Source organism: Pinus tabuliformis, chromosome 4_2 (assembly GCF_031772625.1).
Source record: "Pinus tabuliformis cultivar Carrire ecotype Pingquan chromosome 4_2, CPIR1, whole genome shotgun sequence".
Classification (NCBI taxonomy): domain Eukaryota; kingdom Viridiplantae; phylum Streptophyta; class Pinopsida; order Pinales; family Pinaceae; genus Pinus; species Pinus tabuliformis.
The window spans coordinates 714,693,187-714,718,968 of NC_142304.1; the positions used below are offsets into that span (position 1 = coordinate 714,693,187).

The window sequence follows — 25,782 nt, forward strand, 5'->3', positions numbered from 1 at the left end:
GGGCTGTTTCAGAGTTGCTTCTGCATAACTCGCACCTGTGTGGTCCTGAAATGTTCCTTTTCTCTAGATTGTCGCCAGTGAGAATTTTGTTGTGCATCAACGTCCAGAAGAAGAAGTTCACTTTGGGAGGAGCTAGATTGTCCCAAACAGCCTTCCAAAAGGCTGGTGCATGACTGCTGTTTCTTGGACTCTGGAGAGCTTTGTATCCAGCTGCTGTGGTGTATGTTCCAGTCGTTCCCCAGGCCCAGCTGTCTCTTATATGCCGATGTTCAGGAGAGGATCCTTCCAGCAATTCAATAAGGTGAATTTTTTGTGGTATTAGCCAGTCTGGGATACCATTGATATCCCAACTGGCCCATTCACCTCTGCTGTCCCAATTCGAGATGTCAAAAAGTCTGATTTTACCTGCATGCATCAGCCTTTCTCTGATATCCTTTATGGCTTCATTTTCTTCCAAGGGGTCTTTCCCCATTATTCTATCGCTCTAGATGTTGGTTCGTTTGCCATTTCCAGGCACTCTGTATAGATGCTGGTTAAAAAATTCGCTACTTTTACAGCATAGCTTCCATATCTGCGTGCCGATGGCAGAGGAGTCGAACTGCAAGCCTCTGAATGTGGAATTTCGGGAGTATTTTGCCATCATCATTTTGCTGATCTGGTGATTTGGATCGCTGGCCATTTTCCACAGTAATTTCCCACCCATCGCCAGGTTTACGAGTGTGGGGTCTCGGATTTGAAGGCCCCCCTCTGCTGTCGGCCATCTGACTGTATCCCAGCGCACTAAATGGCTTTTGTTCTCATTCCCTCTCCCGCCTTGCCATAAAAAATCCCGTAGCAATTTTGATATTTGCTCTGTGACATTCCTGGGGGCCAGCATGAAGGCGGCTTGATAAATTGGAAACGCAGAAAGCTGGGTTTTGATTAGGACTGTTTTCCCTCCTTTGGTAAGCCAGTAGCCTCCCATCGCTTCTATCTTGGATTTGATTTTACATATTATTTCTGTCCAGAGCGTTCTCCTGTTGGCGCCATTGATAATTGGAAGGCCGAGGTATTTAATTCGATCCCAATTGGCATGACCTCTAAATCCCATGATTTCCGCTATGCTGTTAGTTTCTTGCTGTCCTGTGTTCCAACTGTAAATTTCGCTCTTTTTTTCATTGATGAGAGCACCTGTGACCCTGCAGTAGCCTTTCAAGATTGTATCGAAGCCTTTGGCAATTCTGGGTGACGCACCTCCAAGGAGAAGAGAGTCGTCGGCAAATAGAGCATGGTTCTGGGGTTCTACATCAGAGGATGATTTGAGTCCAGGAAGAGAGCCAAGAATTCTTTCAGCAGTGAGCCTTCTGCTGAGGGAATCTGCCATTATAATGTACAGGAAGGGGGAGAGGGGGCATCCTTGCCTAATTCCTCTCCGGGCCTAGAAGAAATTAGAGGGGCGGCCATTGACCAGGGGGCGATCCAAGGGTTGTTTATGCACGCATTTATAAGCTGAACAAAATGAGACGAGAATCCAAAGGAGAGGAGTACCTTATTGAGAAAAGAGTGATTGACTCTATCAAACGCATTTGCCATGTCTAGTTTAATCAACATACCTTTCTCTTTTCGCTTCACGCTGGTGTGGATTGTCTCCTGGACTTGGATAACATTGTCAAGAATGTGTTTGCCCTCCACAAAGCCGCCTTGAGGACCAGAGATCAGCTTCTTGAGCAATGGCTTGATTCTGCTTGCTAGAAATTTTGCCAGAATTTTGTAGGATGCATTACACAACGATATGGGTCTGAATCTGGAGAATGTTTCTGGATTAGATTCTTTGGGGATTAATGCTAGGTACGTAGAGTTGGTGCCTCCACCGATCTTTGCTTTTCTCATGAACCCCTTTATCATTTTTTGGAGATCTCTTTTGATGATGTTCCAGCAGACTTTGTAGAAGTGTATCGTGAATCCATCTAGGCCTGGCACTTTATCTGATTCCATGGACCATATAATTTTAATGATTTCCTCCTCTGTTACTTCTCCGATGAGGGCAGCGTTTTCTTCTGGAGTGATTAGATGAGGGATGTTGGTAAGAAATTCTGCTATTTCCTCCTCGGAAGCCTGTGCTCCTCCACTAAAAAGATTTTGAAAATGGCTATCTGCAGCAGCTTTAACTTGGGCAAAGCCTTTGCTGACTTGGTCCTCTGCTGTCCTTATTTCATAGATGTGATTCTTGTTCAGCCTGGCTCTGTACTGTCTATGGAAAAAGGAGGTGTTCCGATCACCTGCCTTTAACCACAAACTCCTTGATTTGATTCGCCAGTATTCTTCTTCTTTTCTGAATTATCTGAATGTAGCAGCTTGAGCCTTGGTTTCTTGTTCCAGAAGATCAAGTGTGATCTCTTTGCTCTCTAATTCCGTTTGTAAAGTCTCCAATGTGCTTACTGCCTCTTTCCTTACGCTGTTTGGAGTAGGAACTGGTTTCCTTATCCAATCCTTCAGCGCTTGTTTGGTGGCTTTTAATTTTTGTTCCCAAACAAAGCTTGGGGACCCTGAGAATGACTTGGCCCAGGCTTCTTTAACAGTATCAAAAAAACCTTCTCTCTCAATCCATAAAGGGCTGAAGCGGAATGGCAGAGGGCCTAGGTCCTCTTCATCTTCAAGGAGCAGCTGGATCGGCTTGTGATCAGAAGCTAACTTGGGTAAAATTTTTGTTTTGATTATCTTTTTATCCATGATCAGAGATCCTTGTACCAAAAATCGATCCAAACGAGCAGAGATATGCTCAGTCCCAATTCTGTTGTTGGACCAGGTATATAGACCGCGAATGGGCTTAAAATCTAAGAGGTCCCAATGCTGCGCTAGCTCTTCCACAAAGGCCAGCATAGGGTCTCTGTTGGTGGAGCCGCCCCTTTTCTCTTTTGATTTCAATACTATATTGAGATCACCTGCTAGTATTATGTTGCTTGGGGTATGCTGGGCTAAAAATGCTGAAAGAGAGGTCCAGCATTCTCTTTTTTCAGTATAAGAAACAGGGACATAGAGATTAAATAAAGAGAAAGACAGCTTACTTGAATATTGAGTGAGCTCCATGAATATCCAGTGCTGGGTTTCGTTAGATTTATTGAGTGAAAAAGAATCTTTTGACCAGAGGGTTGCCAGTCCTCCGGATGAGCCCCTTGAATTTACTACTTTTCCTGCACTTTTCTTCCACTTTGACTTGCTAATATCTAGAAGCGCTTGGGCTTCTATCTTCGTCTCTTGAAGCATTAGTATGTCTGTCGATTCTATTTTCAGGAGATCCATGACTGCTTCAGCTTTGGAGGGGTTCCCCAAACCTCTACAGTTCCAAGAGACGAGCTTCATGATTTACTTGAGGAGGGGGATTGGGCCTCCCTTTGAAGGCCTTGGTCTTGTATTTCTTCCAATGGACATTTCTATGGTGGACTGGCTGCCTTGGACTTTGAGTCTCTCAACTTCCTCTTCCCTTATTTCTTTGCGGGATTTCCTACCTGCTCTTTTAGAGGGGCGTTCAAAGGCTTCATCCTCTGAAGAACCCGCACTGTCTATTGGTTTTTTCCTTGTTACTTCTGCATATGATGGATTGGAGGGGCTACCTTGCACAGCGTTTTGAGTAGCTTCTCCCCCTTCTTGGTTTGGTGGTGGATCTTCTGTATTTGCCTTTTTTTCTTGTGTCTTGCCTGTTATGACGGTCTGATCTTTTTCGTTGTCAGTCATGAATGCATCTGTTTCTTGATTTTCGGTCTAATCTTTCTCAGTATCTTTCGGGAATGCATCCATATCTTGGTTGCTCTTTGAGCTGCCTGGAGCTCCGGAGGTGTGCCCTTTTCCATTTCCTTTTTTTTGTTGAACAGTCTTTCTAACTTTAGTCCATTGGTCCTCTTTTGCTTTGTCTATTTGGTCTTCTGCTTTTTTCTTGCAATGCTTCGCAAAATGGCCATGCTCATGGCAATGTCTGCATTTGAAAGGGAGTTGTTCATAATCCAGTTCCTGTATGTGAGTCCACCCAGCAACAGAGAGCTTTATTGCTTCAGGCAAACCCTCTTCTAGGTCAACCTCTACGCAGATTCGAGCGCATGTGTACTGGTCTTTCCTTGCTGCCTGATCTATGTATTTTCCAAGCGCATTACCAATGATCTAGAGGGTTTTTTGATTCCAACAGTGCAGGGGCAGGTGGGGAAGGCGCACCCACACTGGGACAGAGGAGGGGACATCCTGTGAGGGGTCGAAGTCAGGAGACCATTTGTTAAGATACAGGCCTTGTGGTCCCATGAAGTAAGGGCCATTTCTGAAGATAAGACTTCTGTCTTCCGGGTTCTCAAAGACAAATACGAAGAACCCTTTGCCCACAAAATAGCTCTTGACCCCGTCTTTAATCAGAGGAGACCAATTTCTTTGGGTCCAGTTCTCGATCGCTTTTGGAGAAGGCCAGAGACCCGTGAACTGTCCTATTAATCCTCTTTCCGCTAGGTTCAGTGCTGCCTTGCATGTTTCTTCTTCAGGAAGGGCAACCGTAGGAATCGATCCAAGCTTCTTGACGAACTTCTGCTGGCTTGCCGTGAGGGGGAATTTCTGACTTGCGGCTATTAGAGCTTTGAATGATGATATTTCAGGAGGAGGTGGGGCAGAGCCCCCGCTGGATTCCATGGCATCCACGGGGTCACGCTGGCTTGCTCCCAACAGCCCAAACTATCCAGTTCAAGCAGGCGGATTTTGCCAATATCCCAGATACGGTGAGCTCTGATTCCCGTGAGGGAGAAACAGGTAGGCTCCAATCTTGCAGCGAGGGGGCCGAGGCTGGCCTGCGGCCAGAGGTGGCAGCTAGGTCTTCAGACTTCGGCAGCTCCACAGCGTCTTTCGAAGTTTTTTTTTTGATCGCCTCTTAATTAAAAAAATGATGACCACTCATTTCCTTCTCCTTTCCAATTCAAATTTTATAGCATTATATTTTAAAAATTTAATAATATTTATGAAAAACAATATTCTCCACATTATTATATAAATTTTGTTTATACCTCTGAATTTTTATTATTAATGATAACTTTTAAACTAGTTTGAAACAAATTTCACATAAATATAATATCATTTATAAACAACTGCTGCTCTTATTTTAAATTTTAAATTTATAAACAACTGCTGCTCTTATTTTAAATTTTAAATTTCTCTATTTTATTTTAGATTTTTTTATTATAAAATTAAAAATACACCAAATAAAAAAGAAAAAGCTATAATAAGAATTACATTAATTACTAAAATATTAACTCTAACTCGTCACATCAATTACTAAAATATTACTGCTGCTCTTATTTTAAATTCTAAATTTCTCTATTTTAATACCTGTTATATGAAAGAGAAGCCTGGAATAACAGAGGAAGATGCCGTTAATCATAATGGCCAATGAGTTAATCAAGGAATTAAATTGGGATTTTCTCAAACCAGACAGCAATGGTCCTATACCTTCCAAGAAACATGCTTTTGATATAACCAGAGCTATCCTTCATGGCTACAGATACCGAGATGGGTACAGCGAAGCCAGCAAGGAAATGAAGAATTTGGTCATGAGAACCGTCCTCCAGCCCATGCCTTTGTAACCACACTTCAGATCTCAATTGATAATCTTATGTGGTTTCTTGCCTGACTATAGTTTCGATAAGACATAGCTGAAGGTTTCTTCTGGAGTTGACACAGGTTGATAAGTTGGAAATTTGAAACATTTTATTTTGCAAATTCAGTTTCTCCACTCTGTCCATGAAAAGTTCCTTTACATACAAAGCCTATGTTTGACAAACTCTTTGGTACCGTTGAGGATTGTTGAATTTAAATCTCTTTGGAGAACTCGCTCAAAAAGAAATGAGGATAATTCGTATAGGTATAGATTTAAATATGTTTTGGGAGTTTATTTGAACCATAATTTTAAATTTAAATTATATCATGTATGTTCTATTAATTTAATTTAATTTTAGGGATAAATTATAAAATATTTGTATTTCAAATATTATTCATTTAATAATATTATAAAAATATATTATTATTTTTTAATATTAAAGAATAAATGGTTCACTAGTAAACTTTGAATTAAGGGTGAATGTGTAATGTCTCAGTGATAATTTTTTCTTTTGTTGCTATAATTCACCTGTACACTACCTTGCTGGCTACAATACCACCCAGATTTTACTATGTCTACGGATTATGGTGATAATTAAAAGCGCAGTTAAGTTTTCCGGGAAGTGATTTGATTTATAACATCTGCACAGTTTGTTTTTATACTAAGGCTTGGATATGGAGCTCCTCCACCACGAGGCAAGCCAACCGGATAAGGTGAATTAATTACTATCTCTGTGCTGTCATGTGTGTGACCTGGTGGACCGTCCGGTCTCACCAGCTTGGCTCGGGATCCTCACCTAGATCCACGGCGATGCACCCTCCAAGGCTATCCGATGGTGGAGACTTCGCCAGAGTTTTCACAAACCCCAAATGCATAGGGAAGGACCTCAGTTGTTTCACTTTTCCCTCCGCGGAGTTGCGCTGTAGCGACCTGTTACACTGGCGGTGCAGCGTGGTGGTTGATGGCACAGCTTGGGACCAGCTGCATTGTTCTGGCAGAGGGATTTCAATACGTTTACAGGTAAAATTATAGTTTCCTGAGGCTCTCGGTCCTTTGGAATTTTTTTTCTTTTCTTTCCATTTGTCGAAATTGTATGATAACCTATCTGGAATTTTTGCTAATCAGTTTCTCCTTCTGTATTTCTTTACATTGCATCAAGGGTTGCTGGAGTTCTTGGAGCTGGTTCGAACCCCGGTTAGACGGCGACTCCACAACAGCTTGCTCTCAGTCACGGGTAAGCTTCTGTTCCGAGAAAGGAGCCGAGATAGGGTTATGACTGTGCCAAGTTTTATGTCTATCCTTCGACTGCACGAGGAATGGCATTACTTAGCGGGTTCGAAGCCCCGATGGAACTTATGTTAATTTATTTTGTTTTTCTGGAAAACACTGGGAGCCTCTCGATTTTCAGGCATTCCCTAGGTTAAAGTTTATTGATGTAAAAAAAATACAGACTAACTCTCTGTTAAGGATGAATCCCCTAAATGGGTATATTTTAGTTCTGTTATGAGATATGGCTATCGAAAAACAACAGTTTTGCGCTATAGTTCATTGTTTCATCCCTGTCATACAGTTGAAATTCCCATACTTTGTCTCTGAGTTTCACAGCTTTGTTCGGAAATCTTTTATATGGTGATATACATTTATATATGTTTAATTCGGCTTCTGCTCACCTATGTGTATGCTGTGAGTTTTCTTGTTTCCAAACTTATAGAGAAGAGTTTACGCTATGTAAGGTAGAGAATCTATAATTGAATTTTGCAAACTTGCCGCCCTGTTCAGGTTTTCTGGGTTGTGTATGTTGATTTAATTCTCCAGCTTGTCTCTATCCCTCTTTGCTCCATTCGTTTTATTACAGATTCACTCGTTTTCTGGACTTACCCTCTTCCCAGTTGCCCAGAAACTTGTGCTCCTGTACCCTGCTTTAGGATTCCCTCGGCTAGAAGGGTTTCCCTTCCGGCATGGTGAGGGAGTCATGGTCGCTGGGCCTCTGCTAAGAAAAAAAGTCAATCGAATCCTCCAGCATCCAAGGGTTTACCTTTTTTTTTCTATTTTTATGTCTTTGCTCCTTTTTATGGTTAATTCCCATCTCAGAAACTCCATATGTATATGCTTCAGAATGAGTCTCTGTAGTTTGGGGTTGTTAAGTTTTATGTTCGGTTATCATCTTTCATGGGTTTAAGTTCTCTTTTTTTGTTTTGTTTTATATAGTCAGTTCTATCTACGTGCGGCCTGCGGGTGTCTACCCACCCTCTCCATGCATATGAGGGTTGGAACAGTCTTCAGTTTTTTTTTTTTTTTAAAACATGCATGATTTCCACCGTTAAAAAAAAGAACCTATCAATACACCTCTCCTCAGGGCGTTGTCCGCTTACCAGGTTTTTTTAAAAAAAAGAACAAGTATCTCAATAGAATTTTAAATCTAACCACAGGGTTATTTGATTTCCCTCTTTTCCCTTGATCATTTTTTTTTAACCAGCTGACCCACACACTATAACTTTCTCTAGACTATAGCCCTATATAATAGTATTGACAGCAAACAGTGGAACTTTATAAATACACCGGGCTTCTTGTCGTTACATTCTTTAGTAGTCTAGCCTACAGAAACTACTTTGTCTTTCTGGGATAAGCAGAAAATCCAGCCTACCTCCTTCCTGTTAAATATTAAATATTAAACTGTAAATTTACAGGAACATTACCTTATTATATATATATATATATATATATATATATATATATATATTATTTGCAAAATACAGATCAGAGTTTGCATACCTGGGTTGCTTCTGTAGAGTCTTGTTGCGTCCTCTGTTGAACCTTTCTTGCTCCCTGATGAAGAATAATGTTACCACTGCCTTTCGCAGCTAGTCAACCACCCGTCCGTGAGACCGTCTTACAAGACCAGTCTCCCCCCTAGCTGGCTCGAAGACCCTCGTCTTCGTTTACAGGCTTGTTACGCCCTTACCATCTGGTCCTCACCAGACTTGGTAATTTTTTTTTTTTCCATCCTTCTCTTGCTGTCTGTCCCTACAGCACAGCCCCCACCCCTCTTTTCCTAGAGAACACTCCACGGTTGGGGAAAGAAAGGACAGTTAGGGTTTAGCAACCGTTTTCTGTTTTTATCATATCCATGACATAACCAAATCTGACATTATAAAACATGACCTCCTTGTCATTATATTTCTATTTACTTAAAAGAAAATGTAAGTTTATACAACTAAAAATGTTCTTGTGTTTTTTACTGTGGTAATAAAAAAAAATATTTACAATAAACTGGGGATCTGACATCTCCCCCTCCTGGAAATCAGACATCGTCCCGATGTCTTCCGGTGATAAACAGCCCTGGGTAAGCCTGCTTCATAAGTTCTTCGTCCTCCCAAGTGGCCTCATCAGGCCCAAAGTGCTGCCACTGCACTTTAACTTGGGTAATATCCCGCTTCCGTAGCGTGACTTCTCTCCGGTCTAGAATGCTCAGCGGTTCGACTCGGATTTCTCCTTCCGGTTCTACCTGCAATATGCAACACCCTGAGTCAATTTCCTTTCAAGAGAAATCTTTGATTAATTTACCGGAGAAACTCTTACCTGAATATCCTGCCAGTTAATGACATGTTTAGGATCATAAACATATTTCTTTAACACAGAAACATGAAAGACATTGTGGACTCGTATGTGACTAGGCAGAGCGAGCTGATAAGCCACCGGCCCGACCCTTGCTAAAATCTGGAAGGGTCCACAATATCGAGGTGCCAACTTAGCGCACCCACTCCACTGTAAAGTGCTTTTCCGTGCTCGAATTCTCACATATACATGATCGCCAACCTGATATTCCTTAAACCTTCTTTTCTTGTCAGCGAAATTCTTCTGTCTATCTTGCGCTGCCTTCAGATTAGAGCGCACCTTTTTCACCAGTTGCTCCATCTCCTGGAGCATTTCAGGACCCAACATCAACCTATCTTCCGGTCCATTCCAGCTTGAGAGGGTGCGGCACTTTCGCCCATAAAGCACCTCAAAAGGGCTCATCTGCAATGATGTGTGATAGCCATTGTTATATGCAAACTCAACCAAGTGAAGATAGTCTTCCCACTTGGTCGGTTGCTGCATCACATAGGCCCTTAACATATCTTCCACCACCTGATTCACCCGCTCTGTTTGCCCGTCAGTTTGAGGGTGATATGCCGTACTAAAGTTCAATTGAGTACCTAATTCCTCAAACAGTGTCTTCCAAAAGGCCGATGTAAATTTTACATCCCGGTCTGAAATTATTGCCTTTGGTAATCCATGAAGCTTAAATATGTTTTGCATGAACACATGAGCGATCTGCACCGCTTTGTACGCAGATTGTACCGGTATAAAGTGTGTTGACTTGCTTAGTTTGTCAACAACCACCATGATGGAATCATTGTTTTTCTTCGACTTCGGCAAACCCGTTATGAAGTCCATAGTGATGGTTTCCCACTTCCACTCCGGAATGGGTAACGGTTGCAGTAAGCCCGCTGGATGTTGGTGTTCGGCCTTAATTTGCTGACACTCAAGGCATCGAGCCAAGTACCCAGCCACATCTTTCTTCATGCCCAACCAATAATATTCTTTCCAGAGTGCGGTGATCATCTTTTGATATCCGGGGTGTCCGACATAATGACTTCTATGATGCTCATCCATTATCAACGTTTTAATACTGTCCTGGTTGGGTACAAACAGTCTCCCCTTATAATACAATATTCCAGCTGCATCCAATGCATAATCTGGTTGTTTTTCTGTGCTGTTTGGTAACTGTACTTGCTGTTTTATTTGCTGATACTCAGCATCTTGCTCGGCTGCCTTTTTAATCATTTCGCCGAAGGGGCTTCTTCTTTCACTACAAAAAATTTCGTACAGACATTGCACTTTCCGACTCAAAGCATCTGCCACCCGATTTTCTTTCCCTTTTAGATGCTTGATCTCGAAATCATATCCGCTTAAGAAATCTGCCCACCGTGCTTGCCTTGCATTTAGTGTGGGCTGGCTAAAATAATGAGTCAGGCTGTGGTGGTCTGTTAATAACATAAATTTCCTTCCCACAAGATAATGCCGCCACATTTTCAGGGCGTGTATTACAGCAGCCAGTTCTAGATCGTAAGCGGAATATTTCTGTTCATGCTCTTTTAACTTCCTTGATTCGTATGCTATCACCTTTCCTTCCTGCGTGAGCACACCTCCCAATCCTTCTTTACTTGCGTCGGTACACACTACGTAATCCTTGCTGGGATCGGCTATACTTAAAATGGGTGTTGTAGTGAGTAAATATTTGAGTTGTTCAAAGCTTCTTTGACATTCAGGGGTCCATTTGAAGGTTCTTCCCTTCTTCTGCAAGGATGTGATTGGGTAAGCCACCTTCGAAAATCCCTTTACAAACCGTCTATAATAGCCTGCCAACCCCATGAATGATCGGATATCTGCCACGTCTTTGGGTACCGGCCACTCCATAATGGTCCTTATCTTTTCAGGATCCACAACGATTCCATCCTTAGTGATGATATGGCCCAAGTACTGAATCTGCTCCTTGAAAAAGTCACATTTACTAAACTTAGCATATAACTGGTGCTCTTGGAGGGTTTGTAACACTAACCTGAGATGCTCTTGATGCTCCTCCATCGTCCGAGAGTAAATCAATATATCGTCAATGAAAATCAGCACGAATTTATCCAAATATTGATGAAACACATTGTTCATCAGGCACATAAAGGTGGCGGGGGCATTGGTCAACCTGAAAGGTAAAACCACAAATTCATAGTGGCCATATCGAGTTCTGAAAGCTGTCTTAGCTATGTCTTCTTCTCTAATCCGAATTTGGTGGTAACCAGACCGCAAATCAATCTTCGAGAAAACTGTTGCTCCCCTTACCTGGTCAAACAGTTCATCAATACGGGGTAAGGGGTACTTATTTTTAATTGTCAGCTTGTTTAACTGGCGGTAGTCCATGCACATGCGGAGAGTCCCATCCTTTTTCTTGACGAATAATACCGGGGCTCCCCAAGGGGACACACTGGGGCGAATGTACTTTTTATCCAACAGCTCCTGTAACTGCATCTTCAACTCTGTCAATTCGGGTACACTCATCCTGTAGGGTGCGCGAGAGACCGGGGCTGCACCTGGCACCAATTCAATGGTGAAATCTATGTCTCTTTTAGGTGGCAGCCCAGGAATCTCTTCTGGAAATATATCGGCAAATTCTTGTATCACAGGAATATTCTCCAATGTGGCTGTTTTATTTTTTGAATCAGCATATCCTACTTGGACAGCATAAATCTGACATCCTTTTCTGATGCACTTGGCTAACTGTGAGGCAGTGATGGGTCGAATCTGTACTGGCCGCTTAATCCCCTGCATCTCCTGTTTTATTCCAAGCTCGTCTTTATAGCTGACAGTCTTGGTTTTGCAATTAATTATGGACCAGTGTTTTTCTAACCAGTCCATACCAATCAACACGTCGTACGAGCCAAGGGGAAGCACATTTAAATCTGTTGTTACAGACTGTCCTGCTATATTCAATGGGCAGTTTTTGACCTTAGCCATTACCCGTCCTTTTGCCCTGTTGCCAACTGAACTAGCCAGGGGTCTTTGAACTTAACAGGTTGCAATTTACAATGCTCCACAATCCTAGGACTAATATAACTTAATGTTGCACCAGGGTCAATTAAAACAGTTACAACAAGGTCTAAGAGCTTACCTTCAAATTCCACCATAGTCGGCTGATATTCCGCCTGGCGATCCTCCAGAGCGGCATTAATCTTTGGCAGACTCCTTCCCACATCACCGACGGTAGAGGCTTCATAAACCTGGGAGACCTATTCAGCTCCTTTTCGCTGAGGGCAGTTCTTCACATAATGGGGGCCACCACAACCCCAACATTGCACCGAGGGTCTTGTTGTCCCTTCATTGTCTGTTTTCCCAGGTTGATCATTAGTTCTAGATTCGCTGGGGGGCTTTGATCGGAACACATTCCTTTGAGAGTTTCTGCTGTTTTGTCCTTTAACAAATCCTTTGCTACCTCCACCACGGTTCCCTTTAGTGCCACCAGCCAATTTGTTGTTTCTCTTATCGACCCACTTCTTGCCCAAGAGCTCTCCCTTTTGCTTACTCTGCTGATAGCAGATTCGGGCCTTCCGAATAGCTTCGTCCATCGTCTTAGGATTGTCAAATTCGATCCTTTCCCTCATACTTGCGGGTAGGCTACTGACAAATCTCTGCACTTTAGCTTTTTCTTCCCGGATGTAGGGTACATAGCGGAGTAAGGAAGTAAAACGAGTAATAAATTCGTCCATAGTTTGCTGCCCCAATCGCAAGTCATGAAATTCCCTTGCCTTCTCATCATAGAAGCGCTCAGTCAGATACCGCTCCTTAAAATATCTTTGAAACCTCTCCCAAGTGACAGTCTGTTCGCTTACCCCTTTTACCATCTTGACTTCCTCCCACCACAAGGTGGCCTTCCCCTGTAATTGGAAAATGGCCAACCGCGCTTTGAGGTTGTGATCGTATTCATACAGCTGGAAGTATTTGTTCATATTAATCAACCAGGCTTCAGCTGCCTCCTCCTGCTCTCCATCGAAGTGTGGGGGCTTAATTTTACGAAACTCCCCTTGCAGCTCGGTCTACTGCCTTTTAGATGTCTACTGTTCGGAGGCATTGTCCGAGCGTTCCTCCTCCCTTCCTTCCGACTCCTCGGGTTCTGTGGGGCGATTCTGTTCTCCTGATATTCTTTGTTGTTCAGTGCTAGGATATGGTGGCTGCTGGTTCTGTTTATCTGAAAGGCTCTTTATAATTCTTTCTTGCTCTATTGTTAACCATGCATTATCTTCCCGTAATCTAGCCATTTCATTCTTCAGCTCTTGTACTGTTTCCAGAATTGCCTGATTGGTACTGCGCGCCTCCTCGCCCAGTTGTACCCATAATTCGGGATTGCTCCCAGGACCCGTTGCAGGTCCCTGACCCGTCACAAACTGGTGTGTCGCACTGTCTGTCCTCCTCATATTGTTAATTCGTTGTTACCTGTGCTTACCACAAACGATCAACATCAGAGGATTAACACATTAGCTATGGCTTTGTACACATTAGAGATGAAATAAACTGTAATATTTAGTCTGTTGACTCCTTTGTTTTTTTTTTTGTTCACTGATGCCCAGAGGTCACTGTTTTGCAACTTTAGCTCTAATACCACTTGTAATGTCTCCATCGTAAAAAAAAAAATTATTGCTATAATTCACCTGTACACTACCTTGCCGGCTACAGTACCACCTAGATTTTACTATGTCTACGGATTATGGTGATAATTAAAAGCGCAGTTAAGTTTTCCAGGAAGTGTTTTGATTTATAACATTTGCACAGTTTTCCTTTATACTAAGGCTTGGATATGAAGTTGCCTCCACTACGAGGCGAGCCAACCTTATAAGGTGAATTAATTACTATCTATGTGTTGTCATGTGTGTGACCTGGTGGACCGTCCAGTCTCAACAGCTTGGCTCGGGATCCTCACCTAGATCCACGGCGCGGCACCCTCCAAGGCTATCCGACGATGGAGACTTCACCAGAGTTTTCACAAACCCCAAATGCATAGGGAAGAACCTCAGTTGTTTCACTTTTCCCTCCGCGGAGTTGCGCTGTAGCGACCTATTACACTGGTGGTGCAGCGTGGTGGTTGATGGCACAGCTTGGGACCAGCTGCATCGTTCTGGCAGAGGGATTTCAATACGTTTACAGGTAAAATTATAGTTTCCTGAGGCTCTCGGTCCTTTGGAATTTTTTTTTTCTTTTCTTTCCATTTGGCGAAATTGTATGATAACCTATCTAGAATTTTTGCTAATCAGTTTCTCCTTCTGTATTTCTCTACATTGCATCAAGGGTTGCTGGAGTTCTTGGAGCTGGTTCGAACCCCGGTTAGACGGCAACTCCACAACAACTTTCTCTCAATCACGGGTAAGCTTTTGTTCCGAGAAAGGAGCTGAGATAGGGTTATGATTGTGCCAAGTTTTATGTCTATCCTTTGACTGCACGAGGAATGGCATTACTTAGCGGGTTCAAAGCCCCGATGGAACTTATGTTAATTTATTTTGTTTCTCTGGAAAACACTGGGAGCCTCTCGATTTTCAGGCATTCCCTAGGTTAAAGTTTATTGATGTAAAAAAAATACAGACTAACTCTCTGTTAAGGATGAATCCCCTAAATGGGTATATTTTAGTTCTGTTATGAGATATGGCTATCGAAAAACAGCAGTTTTGCGCTATAGTTCATTGTTTCATCCCTGTCATACAGTTGAAATTCCCATACTTTGTCTCTGAGTTTCACAACTTTGTTCGGAAATATTTTCTATGGTGATATACATTTATATATGTTTAATTCGGCTTCTACTCACCTATGTGTATGTTGTGAGTTTTCTTGTTTCCAAACTTATAGAGAAGAGTTTACGCTATGTAACGTAGAGAATCTATAATTGAATTTTGCAAACTTGCCGCCCTGTTCAGGTTTTCTGGGTTGCATATGTTGATTTAACTCTCCAGCTTGTCTCTATCCCTCTCCGCTCCATTCGTTTTATTACAGATTCACTCGTTTTCCAGACTTACCCTCTTCCCAGTTGCCCAGAAACTTGTGCTCCTGTACCCTGCTTCAGGATTCCCTCAACTAGAAGGGTTTCCCTTCCGGCATGGTGAGGGAGTCATGGTCACTAGGCCTCTGCTAAAAAAAAAGTCAATCGAATCCTCCAGCATCCAAGGGTTTACCTTTTTTTTTTCTATTTTTATGTCTTTGCTCCTTTTTATGGTTAATTCCCATCTCAGAACTCCATATATATACGCTCCAGAATGAGTCTCTGTAGTTTGGGGTTGTTAAGTTTTCTGTTCGGTTCTCATCTTTCAGGGGTTTAAGTTCTCTTTTTTCGTTTTGTTTTATATAGTCAGTTCTATCTACGTGCGGCCTGCGGGTGTCTACCCACCCTCTCTAGCATACGAGGGCTGGAACAGTCTTCAGTTTTTTTTTTTTTTTTTTAAACATGCATGATTTTCACTGTTAAAAAAAAGAACCTATCAATAGACCTCTCCTCAGGCCGTTATCCGCTTACCAGGTTTTTTAAAAAAAAAAGAACAAGTATCTCAATAGAATTTTAAATCTAACCACAGGGTTATTTGATTTCCCTCTTTTCCCCTGATCATTTTTTTTAACCAGCTGACCCACAGACTATAACTTTTTCTAGACTATAGCCCTATATAATAGTATTGACAGCAAACAGTGGAACTTTATAAATACACCGAGCTTCTTGTCGTTACATTCTTCAGTAGTCTAGCCTACAGAAACTACTTTGTCTTTCTGGGATAAGCAGAAAATCCAGCCTACCGCCTTCCTGTTAAATATTAAATATTAAACTGTAAATTTACAGGAACATTACCTTATTATATATTTCTTTTTTTATTTGCAAATACAGATCAGAGTTTGCATACCTGGGTTGCTTCTGTAGAGCCCTGTTGCGTCTTCTGTTGAACCTTTCTTGCTCCCTGATGAAGAATACTGTTACCACTGCCTTTCGCAGCTAGTCAACCACCCATCCGTGAGACTGTATTACAAGACCAGTCTCCCCCCTAGCTGGCTCGAAGACCCTCGTCTTCGTTTACAGGCTTGTTACGCCCTTACCATCTGGTCCTCACCAGACTTGGTAAAAAAAAAAATTCCATCCTTCTCTTGCTGTCTGTCCCTACAGCACAGCCCCCACCCCTCATTTCCTGGAGAACACTCCACGGTTGGGGAAGAAAGGACAGTTAAGGTTTAGCAATTGTTTTCTATTTTTATCATATCCATGACATAACCAAAACTGACATTATAAAAAATTACCTCCTTGTCATTATATTTCTATTTACTTAAAAGAAAATGTAAGTTTATACAACTAAAAATGTTCTTGTGTTTTTTATTGTGGTAATAAAAAAAAAATATTTACAATAAACTGGGGATCTGACAGAATGGGTGTCCTTTAAAGTACTTATTGGGAAAATTTGGTTGAAATTCCCTTGTGGGTTAAGCCACTCAAAATTTATCTCTTATGTTTGATCACATTTTCTTCATCATTTTGTTGTAATGATAGGATGATTGGAAACATTGCTAAAAATAATCTTAATGTGGTGCATCTAGATATATATATATATATATATATATATATATATATATATATATATATATATATATATATATATATATATATATATATATATAGAGAGAGAGAGAGAGAGAGAGAGAGATAATTTATATTGGCAAGACTCCTCCTCGGGTCTTACTTGGAATAACTTTTACAAGAATTAATCAATACAAAAATAAAAACATTTTATAAGGAAAATAAGCTAATATGGGGATTGTTGTAATCCAATGAATTATATTCATAGGTTATTAGAAGACTCATACACCAAATAGATGCTATATAAAGATGTGCTTCCAACACATTTCTAAAGGAGAAGGGAAGACAAGAAGAAGGAATGAGAGATGAGAAAAAGATCGTTTATATTAATCTACAATAGTCATTATATTCTTCATTTCATATATGCATATTTATATTGGATTGTATAGTTACACTAAATTAACCACCTAAGTAACTTAATTGATTGATTCTAGAAGGAGGTCAACCTGGCTAGAAGGTTCACCTGACTGTAAGATTAACCCAACTTACATATCCACTATAGAGTCTAGTAAACTATCTCAATTTGTTGGGTATAGTTAACTAAGTTTAGTAGCCTCTCCAAAATCTCCACTACACTTCGTTGTTGCACTTCGTTCCTTCTTCCTTCTTCCTGTAACACCCAATTGTTGTGAATATTTAGTGTTGTTTACTTTTACTTTACAAGACTTAATGACTAATGGCTTAGAGAAAGAGGCCTAGTGAAACCTTATGTTAAAAGAAAATTTTAATTTGGAAATAAATTATGATATGTTTTGGAAGTCATGGGAAATGACCAAAAGAAAAGGAAAATAATTCCTCAAACCTCTAAAGAGTTAGAGATAGTTATCTTTTTTATATTTCTCCCTAGGGATGGAAAAGCCCCATCTCAGTGGAAAAAAGATCCAAGGATGGCAAATGCAAGTTAAAGAATGAAGAGAGAAGAAGATAGGAAATTTGGCACCTTGCACAGTACATTGTGAAGGTTGGCAGGACGCTGCTCGGCTAAGGTGTTCTTGAGATGGACATAGAGCCAGTGGAATGCTTGGGAATTATCCTTGAGTATAAGATTATGAACTAGACCGGCGTGGTCATGAGGTTCATGAAAAAACTATCCCAAGGATTTTGTTTCTAAACTATCTAAAAGGGAGAAAGCTCAGTAGGGAACTAGACATCATTGTCAGTTTCATGGTTGGGTGGTCTAGTCTTTCCTGATTGACTTTCCCGGAAGATTGGATAAGGATAGATGAGTTCCTTTTCCATGTTTAGTTTTCTTTGTTTCTTTTACATAAATCTCTATGTTATAATGAGAAATGGAATCATGTTGTGGAAGTTAGTACTCTTATAGAAAATAGAAGATTCCTCCTAATTTTCGTATGGAAATATTCTGAAAGTTTTGTAAAAAAAATTGATTCTATTGATTGAGGCAGAAAAGATTCTCTAAATCTGAAATAAATTACTTTTCCTATTATCGGTGCATGAGGAAAAGAGATAATCCATGATCAAGAGAGAGATAATATTACCCTAGAGAGAGATAATCCATGATTTAATGTTTGAAAGGTATGAAAGAATGTATGAAAATGTTGAAGGGTATGGTAATAATAAAGAAAACATTATATATGTATATAAATATATTGTAACATAAACAAATTATAACTCATAATCCCTTAGAGGAAAACATAAGTAGAGATTCCTGGGAAAAGGTTAAAAAAAAACTCCCTCAGAATTAATAGGAAAACGGGGTAAGAGCACTCTTTTTGTGGGTTTTGGTTAAGCTTTAGGCCAACAAACTGAGGCTTGTCTAAAGAAATCCAGAACCTAGAAAGGAAACTCCTAGATAGACACCGTAAGGGTGTTAGTAGGTCTAAGATAACCTAGGTCCTGCCTACTATCGGGCATTGACAAAGAAAAATAAAAATAAAATAACTAGAATTTTCACATGAAAATGAACATAGTTTTTTTAGCACAATCATATATATAGCCAGATAAAACCTGCATTCATGTTACAACAAATAGAAAATAAACTAGTTATCTCAAATCATAATAAAGCACTTCAGTGCTAGGACCAACATATAAATTTAATATATTAAACAAAAGCTAGGAAGGAGGAGATACATTGTTACAACAACCATCATTGCAATCCAAGAAACAAAGTAATCTAAATTTTCTTCCTTATGTATAGTAATGTTCCAAATTCTGAGTCTCTTCAACCGAGGGTAGAAAAAAGTCATTGTAAATAATTTCTAAATATTTGAATTCATTAGTGGAACCATTGAAGCCGAACAAATCCAAAAATATGATAAAAAAGGGTTGTGTCTTATCACCAATCTGTTAATATTTAAAAGTACAACTAGCTCAGAATATTAAGTTATAACAAGAAATTTTTGCAATTGCCTAAAACAATCTACTGGAAAAAGTGTCCCTTAGCCATGCCAAAAGATCGAAGGAAAACAAAAAAATGGATATTGTAGTTTTATTACATTTCAATCAGAAGTTACAATACAGTTAGGGTTTCCTAAAAACTATAGGATAACCCATGTTTGACATTTAAAGCAGAACCTAATCAAAGAACCCCAGGATCAGGGAGAAGAGTTTATGGGAAACCTCATATAAGTTTGGAAGAAGAGTAAAAACCTCAAAAGAAAGGAAGAAGGTGAGAACCCATCTGTGCCCCTATCCGTGAGCTTCCAACTAGATAAATCTTTAAAGAGGTAGGGTAGAGAATCCAACCTGCAACCAAAAGAGACCCATTTATCCCAAGGCTGAGGTTTCAACATGGGCACACACACAAAAAATAACAAAGGAAAAAATATGACTTATATTTGATAACTGTGTAATACCCAAGACTAATGTATGATTTTTGAACCTCAGTGGAAGGAGGAAAACTGTCGGGGGCGAAAAAATGTTGAACACATGAACAACTCCAAATGAAATCTCACTTAACCTTGACTACCTATAGGAGTGCCTTTGAATCCCTTCCTCCCCTCATTAGCAAATATATTTTAGAAATTCTAAAGATACGTATGAAAGTCGTGAGGATGACATGAAACAAACCACTATAAGAAGAAAAAGAAGCCTAAGATGAAAGAAAAAACTCAGAATTGTGCATTGGTAGGATGTGGAGGATTACCCACCAATGAGAAATGATGAAGATAGGAAAAATACTTAGCACCATTAAGGTAGGTTGCAGCCATGGAAACCCTAATGTGAATGGCAAAATGGCTGACTGACCCTCAGAGCTAGGAGCCAGTTGGTTAACCCACCTAAACTCTCATAATATCGATCATTCGATCAAGAGGTACAAGGATGGATGATGGGTATGGAACCAGGTGTCCCTTCAACAAATGACATTAATTTGATATACTCCCCCGAACTAAGGAAACATCATTGCTCTTAAATTATACTAATAAACGGATAGCTCGTTAATAATTCATAAATTAATGAGATTTAACTATGGTATGTAGAGGGTGTGTGACTGCTGAGTAACCTCACCACATGTCTAATAAATAAATTAACACATAATGAAAATTGGTACATTATGCCTATTGCTAAAATCGACATTATAACTTTGGTATTGTATGATAAAATTATGTAAACACAAAGTTCTAATGGTTGTATATCCATTATAAGATTGGTAACTTGGTTGTATGATTTATTTATTTTTTTATGGTTGCAGTAGTAGTACATGTGACAAGTGGTATCAGAGACACGATTTTCACACTGTGGCTAGTTTGGGAAACTCAGTAACCAAAATGTTGATGTTACAAAGAGTAAGAAAGACAAGAGGTGAAGAGGGACTAGACTATCGACAAGACCAAATGCACCCTATGTCAAGTCCAATCCTGAGATGTGGGTTCAATTAGGAGAGGAATCCAATCCCAACAAGCTAATTGAGCAGTGTTGGAAATAGGTCAGCAGTTGCAAGTTGAAATGAATAATTTAATAGTTGATAATGAAAGACTGAGTCCTGAGCAAGAGAAAATTTTGAAGGGTTTGTCAGACAGACAAAGTCAATGGGAGCCAAATCCAAGTCCCGGTAATGGAAATATGAATGAAAAATTTTGATAGAGGGAAGACAATATAGAGTCTGAAGGACAGTGGAATGATGATGAAGGGAGTTTCGCCAATATTTTTGGTGATAAGGGGAAAAATGGTAGAAATTTGAACTTCAAGGGGGGTTTAAGAAAATAAAAACCCCAACATTTGGTGGTGAGGATGAAGAGGCAACAAAAGCTTGGATAATTAACATGAATAAATACTTCTAGATCTATGAGTATGACAATAATTTAAAGGCTAGATTAGCAATTTACTAATTACAAGGTAAATCCACCCTGTGGTGGGAGGAAATCAAGATTGTCTGAGGAATTGAAGAACAAGAAATAACTTAGAGTGACTTCCAAAACTATTTTAAGGATAAATACTTGACATAAGAGTTTTATGATGAAAAAGCAAAGGAATTTCATGATTTAGGATTAGGCCAATTCACTATAGATGAGTTCGTAACTAAGTCACTTCCTTACTAAGATATGTTCCATAGATCTAGGAAGAGAAAGATAAGGTGCAACATTTCATTAGTAGCTTACCTATATTCATAAAGGAGAATCAAGAATTTGATAACTCAAAAACAATGGATGAAACCATTTGGAAGGCTCGTATTTGCTATCAGTAAATGAAGAAAAAGGTGGAAAGTGACAGAAGTGGGTTAAATAAAAAGGGACAAAAAAGTTTTCTAAATAATAAAAATGCAAAAGCCGTTATTTGGAAAAATATGCACTGAAAACAGCAGAATAAGTTTCCAAGGAAGAATCAACGGTAATTTGGATTGTAAATTGAAACTAGACAAACTGAAGTAGCAAGAAAAATAGAATCCATTAGTAACAAAAACCTCCTTTGTAATGTTGGGGATGTGGGGAGCCCCATTTCTATAAAAAATGTCCTCATCATATCCAGACATAACAAGCTGCTAATATACAAGAAGCTTCTATAGATGGGGAGGTGTCAAAGAACATACCATGAATCAATTCAAGCTTAGAGGATAATTAGGTTGAATACCATCCCACAATGATAGATTTTGAAGGTATTTTAGTTAATCACTATATTTCTATTTTAATTGATCCAGGTTCAAGCCTGAGTTATGTTAGTTTGAAGATAGTATAATTATGTCATTTGCAGATGATAAAATTCAAAAACGCTTGGTTAGTGCAATTGGTTACTGGAGCCAAAATAAGGGTGGTTTCTAAGGTAGTGTTGACATGGTGAATTTTCTCTATACCAACAAGGGGAACTAACCCAATCACAGGCCCCAATTAGATCTGCTTTCTTTTGGAATGGCTAGTTCCAACTGGGTTTTAAAGGACCCTGTGAACTATTATAGGTGTTGAGAGATTGCTTCCCAGAGGAAGAATACAGTTAAATCAACAAAAGAAATAGCTAACCTATATGCATCAAATACAATCTACACTACTAACTACTTTAATCTAGTCCTAATTGTCCTAACCTATCCTGCAAGAGCATAACAAAAAGAGGTTAAACATCATATATATATATTCCAAGTCCAAATGAATCATTTACTGGTTCACATAAGAACAAAGTTGTATTAAATCCTATTTGCACAACACTTACTTATATAGGAATACACATTCCTTTCCATACAAATAACACTTGCAACCGATGTTTAACAAAGTCTTGAATCAACAACCTTTCATGAATTAACAATGCTATTGAATTATATGGAATAACCAAGAATATCCATGAACTGCTTGTTATCAACATGCACAAAGCAAATCACATTTATCTTTATGCTAGAAACAACACACTGATTCTAAACATATGAGAGAAAAGGAAAATAAATATGAAACAACAAGCTTCTTATTGAACCAAACAGACTTCTTTATTCATAATAAATCAAAGTTGTTCTCTCCAAAAAAAAGCCCTCATCTCATTTCCGAAGGTAATACTTATGTAGTTGGGAATGACTTCTCCTCTTCCCCTCTTTTCGCCTCCCCTATTTTCATTACATAGATCAACATATATAGATGAGAACAGTCGGTGAGACTACTGACACGTCGAGGTCACCTTTGCTAGAGCATTCCACTTCCTGGGGGAATGAATGGATGTCGATCGAACAGAGAATGACTGTGTATCATTTCTTTTCACCTGTGTGGAGTGGCTATCATTCCTTATCATTTCCTGAAGGAAACTGAAGATGTTACACTCATCATCCCACATATGGCATGTTTTGAGGTGTATCTGGAGGAAATGACATCCTGATGGATTAGCGTTTCCATGAGTGCTTAAGTTTCGCCTGTCATCTATTGATCCCCGCCTACACAAATATTTAATCATTAGCTATGGATATAAAAAAATAGTAGAAATGCTTAAAACACAAACCTTGCCTTCATTAAACATTTATATCATCAACAGGAACGAATGTGAAAGAATCAACTCCTGATTTTTAATTCATGCATTGATTAAGTCCCGAGAGCGAGAATATGATTTATACTGAAAATCGTTGCATAATACCGAACCGCATCCAAAATTCGGACTTGAAATATTCTAGGTGACACATTGCTTCAGCAAAAAGCAGAGAAACTACGGTTTAAGAGTAAATCCATCGAAAAGCAAAAGATCAATGACATGGGAGGAAGTGGTTTCTCGTACCACAAGTGGTATTTTAGAAGGGGTCTAAGTGGTAACTGGTATTGAGAGCAAGGCCCCCAATTCCACTCTTCAAGTGACACATAGCAGCTAGGAGGAAAGAGGATACCGCTTTTTGGACAGGTATTCCTTGAGCTACTTGTTCACTCGAAATCTGCGTGGACCGTTGGATCCATGAAGGGTAGATCAATGGTGGAGGGACTTGACATAGGAAAACACGGAAAACCCTGTGGCCGGGCAGTGCAGCTGGACTTCAAATCTTATATACCCAAGCCTATAATTATTGTCGATTCTGCCGTATCGCAAATCACTTTATATATAAACAATGAACTCTGCTGATATGTTAGGGTCCCACTCTAAACCCCTTATTTATGTTATAGGATCGAGTCATAGTTGTAGTTAAGTAAAGAGTCAATAAAGCCCATATTAATAATTGTAAGTGGAGACTGTGTAGGAGGCAAAACTAGCCATTGGGAAGCCCGAATCGGGAAACAGAGGGCATTTCTGATGCATGATTAGCGCTTAATCGCACATCGCTAGGAAAAACCCCTCAAAAAGGAAAAGCCCTAAAGCGCTCAGTCACATGGAAGCCAGGAAACCTTGGGGAAAGCGCTAAGGTGAACGGCGGGACCTGCGCTCCAAAACCGACGGTATATCGGAGGCATCCTTGGGCGGTAAGCAGATTTGGAGAAAAGCGAGCGATTCCATTCAGCGCCCGACGTGTGTTCGGTGGATGAGAGAGAAAACCGCCGCTCATCGCACACTAACAGTCGAGCAAGTCAACCACACAAAATGAGCGAATGTCGTAGGATCTGGGGGCTCCAAATATGATGGTGGAGATTGTGCCCAATGGAGAAACCGGATTTGACAGGGGATTAAGCCATGACACATAAGAATTTGATGTCTGATTTGACCGCCGAGTTGGTGGATGAGTCATTCCATAGTGTAACCAAAATTACTGAACTGTTGAGGATGAGCTGACGCAGTTCATGAGAGGACAAGTGGCGACTCCCTATGAGACATTGGCGAAGACACAGAGGCAGGGAACTCCAAGCGAACAGCAGCAGGTGAACCGAAGGGACAGAAGAGGAAGCAAGATATCATGAGACAGATTAGCTTTAAGCCATGAACAGACACAGCACAGAGAAGGAGGACAGAGAGAGGACGAAAAAAAAGTGAAGCAAGAAGCATAAAAACAGAGAGCTGAGCTGACCTGCAGCATAAGGCAGCATCGAGCAAACAAGTAATCCCTGAGAGGATCTATCGGGAATTGAGCACCACATTGGGCTCCTCCCATTAAAGACCAGAGAGGTCAATATTTGGAAAGGAAAAGAGTCTGTGCACTCTAGTGGCTTGGGGAATCCAAGAACCACCCTACCAAACATTCTCTGTTTCAGGAGACTCAAATTGAGCTCCTTATTTGTAATTCTTTGCTTTAAAGACACAATAAAAGAAGGCCACCACTGAAAGCTGGACCGGAGATGTAGCCCTGGAGAATAGGGTGAACTCCTTATTAATTGTTGTGTTCTTGCATTTGCTTACTGTGTTTTCCTTACTGTTTTCCATTTTCCAGTGTCTGTGTATTTTGCAATCTGATCGATCCGTTGCCTAAAATAACATAGACACACCAACACATGAGTCTGTAATACCTTCATTTATTAATAATTCTTTAACTGAGGTCACACACGAGTGATTTTCAGATCAGATGTATTGTGTTGTGTTGCACGCCAGGAGTAGGTACATGTGTGGCATTGTACGTCGGGTGTAGATGTATGTGTTGTGAGGTACATTTTTTATGTCTACGTGATTGAAGAAAAGAAAAAGGCACTAGGTGTTTGCTGGGTGTGGCAACCGATCTGGTGTGTGTACGGAAATAAAAAAGGTAGAAGCTAAGGATTGATTAAAGGAGAAGTATTGATATTTTATTTTAGTTTTATTATGCATGTGATTTATGATTCTGGTCTATGATTATTAAACGTGATCTGTGATTTTGGTTTATGATGGTCACGTGTGATTTATTATTTTGATCTATGATGGTTGTGTTTTGAGCTAACCTGATGTGATATGTTTATACATGATGATTTGGTCAAAGATGTTAGTTTGACTTGTTATGACAGGAAATGAACAGAATTGCAAGTGTACCTCAATGAAGAGCTACTAATGAGGTATGATTTGAAGTTATTTCAATTTATTTTGAATCTAATGGAAACGATGTTCTTGGTACAAGAATGCATGAACATACCTAGTTGGGTGGTTGAAATTGACTACAAGAATTCACAACAACAAAATGAATTGGAAAATGCGGTAGTATGTTGGTAAAGCATTCAGGAGCAAGGCCATTATGGGAAATTGGTACCCAATAGTGTCC

The 25,782-nt window shown here is 40.0% G+C and overlaps 1 protein-coding gene across 1 annotated transcript; it reads right to left on the reverse strand.

The window, feature by feature from the left end:
* Positions 1 to 484: 484 nt before the first annotated feature.
* LOC149171518 (uncharacterized) lies at positions 485 to 1,363 on the reverse strand. The gene has a single exon (XM_089426010.1). It carries the CDS (start codon positions 1,361 to 1,363, stop codon positions 485 to 487), a length of 879 nt encoding a protein of 292 aa, XP_089282136.1.
* Between the last annotated feature and the right edge of the window lie 24,419 nt (positions 1,364 to 25,782).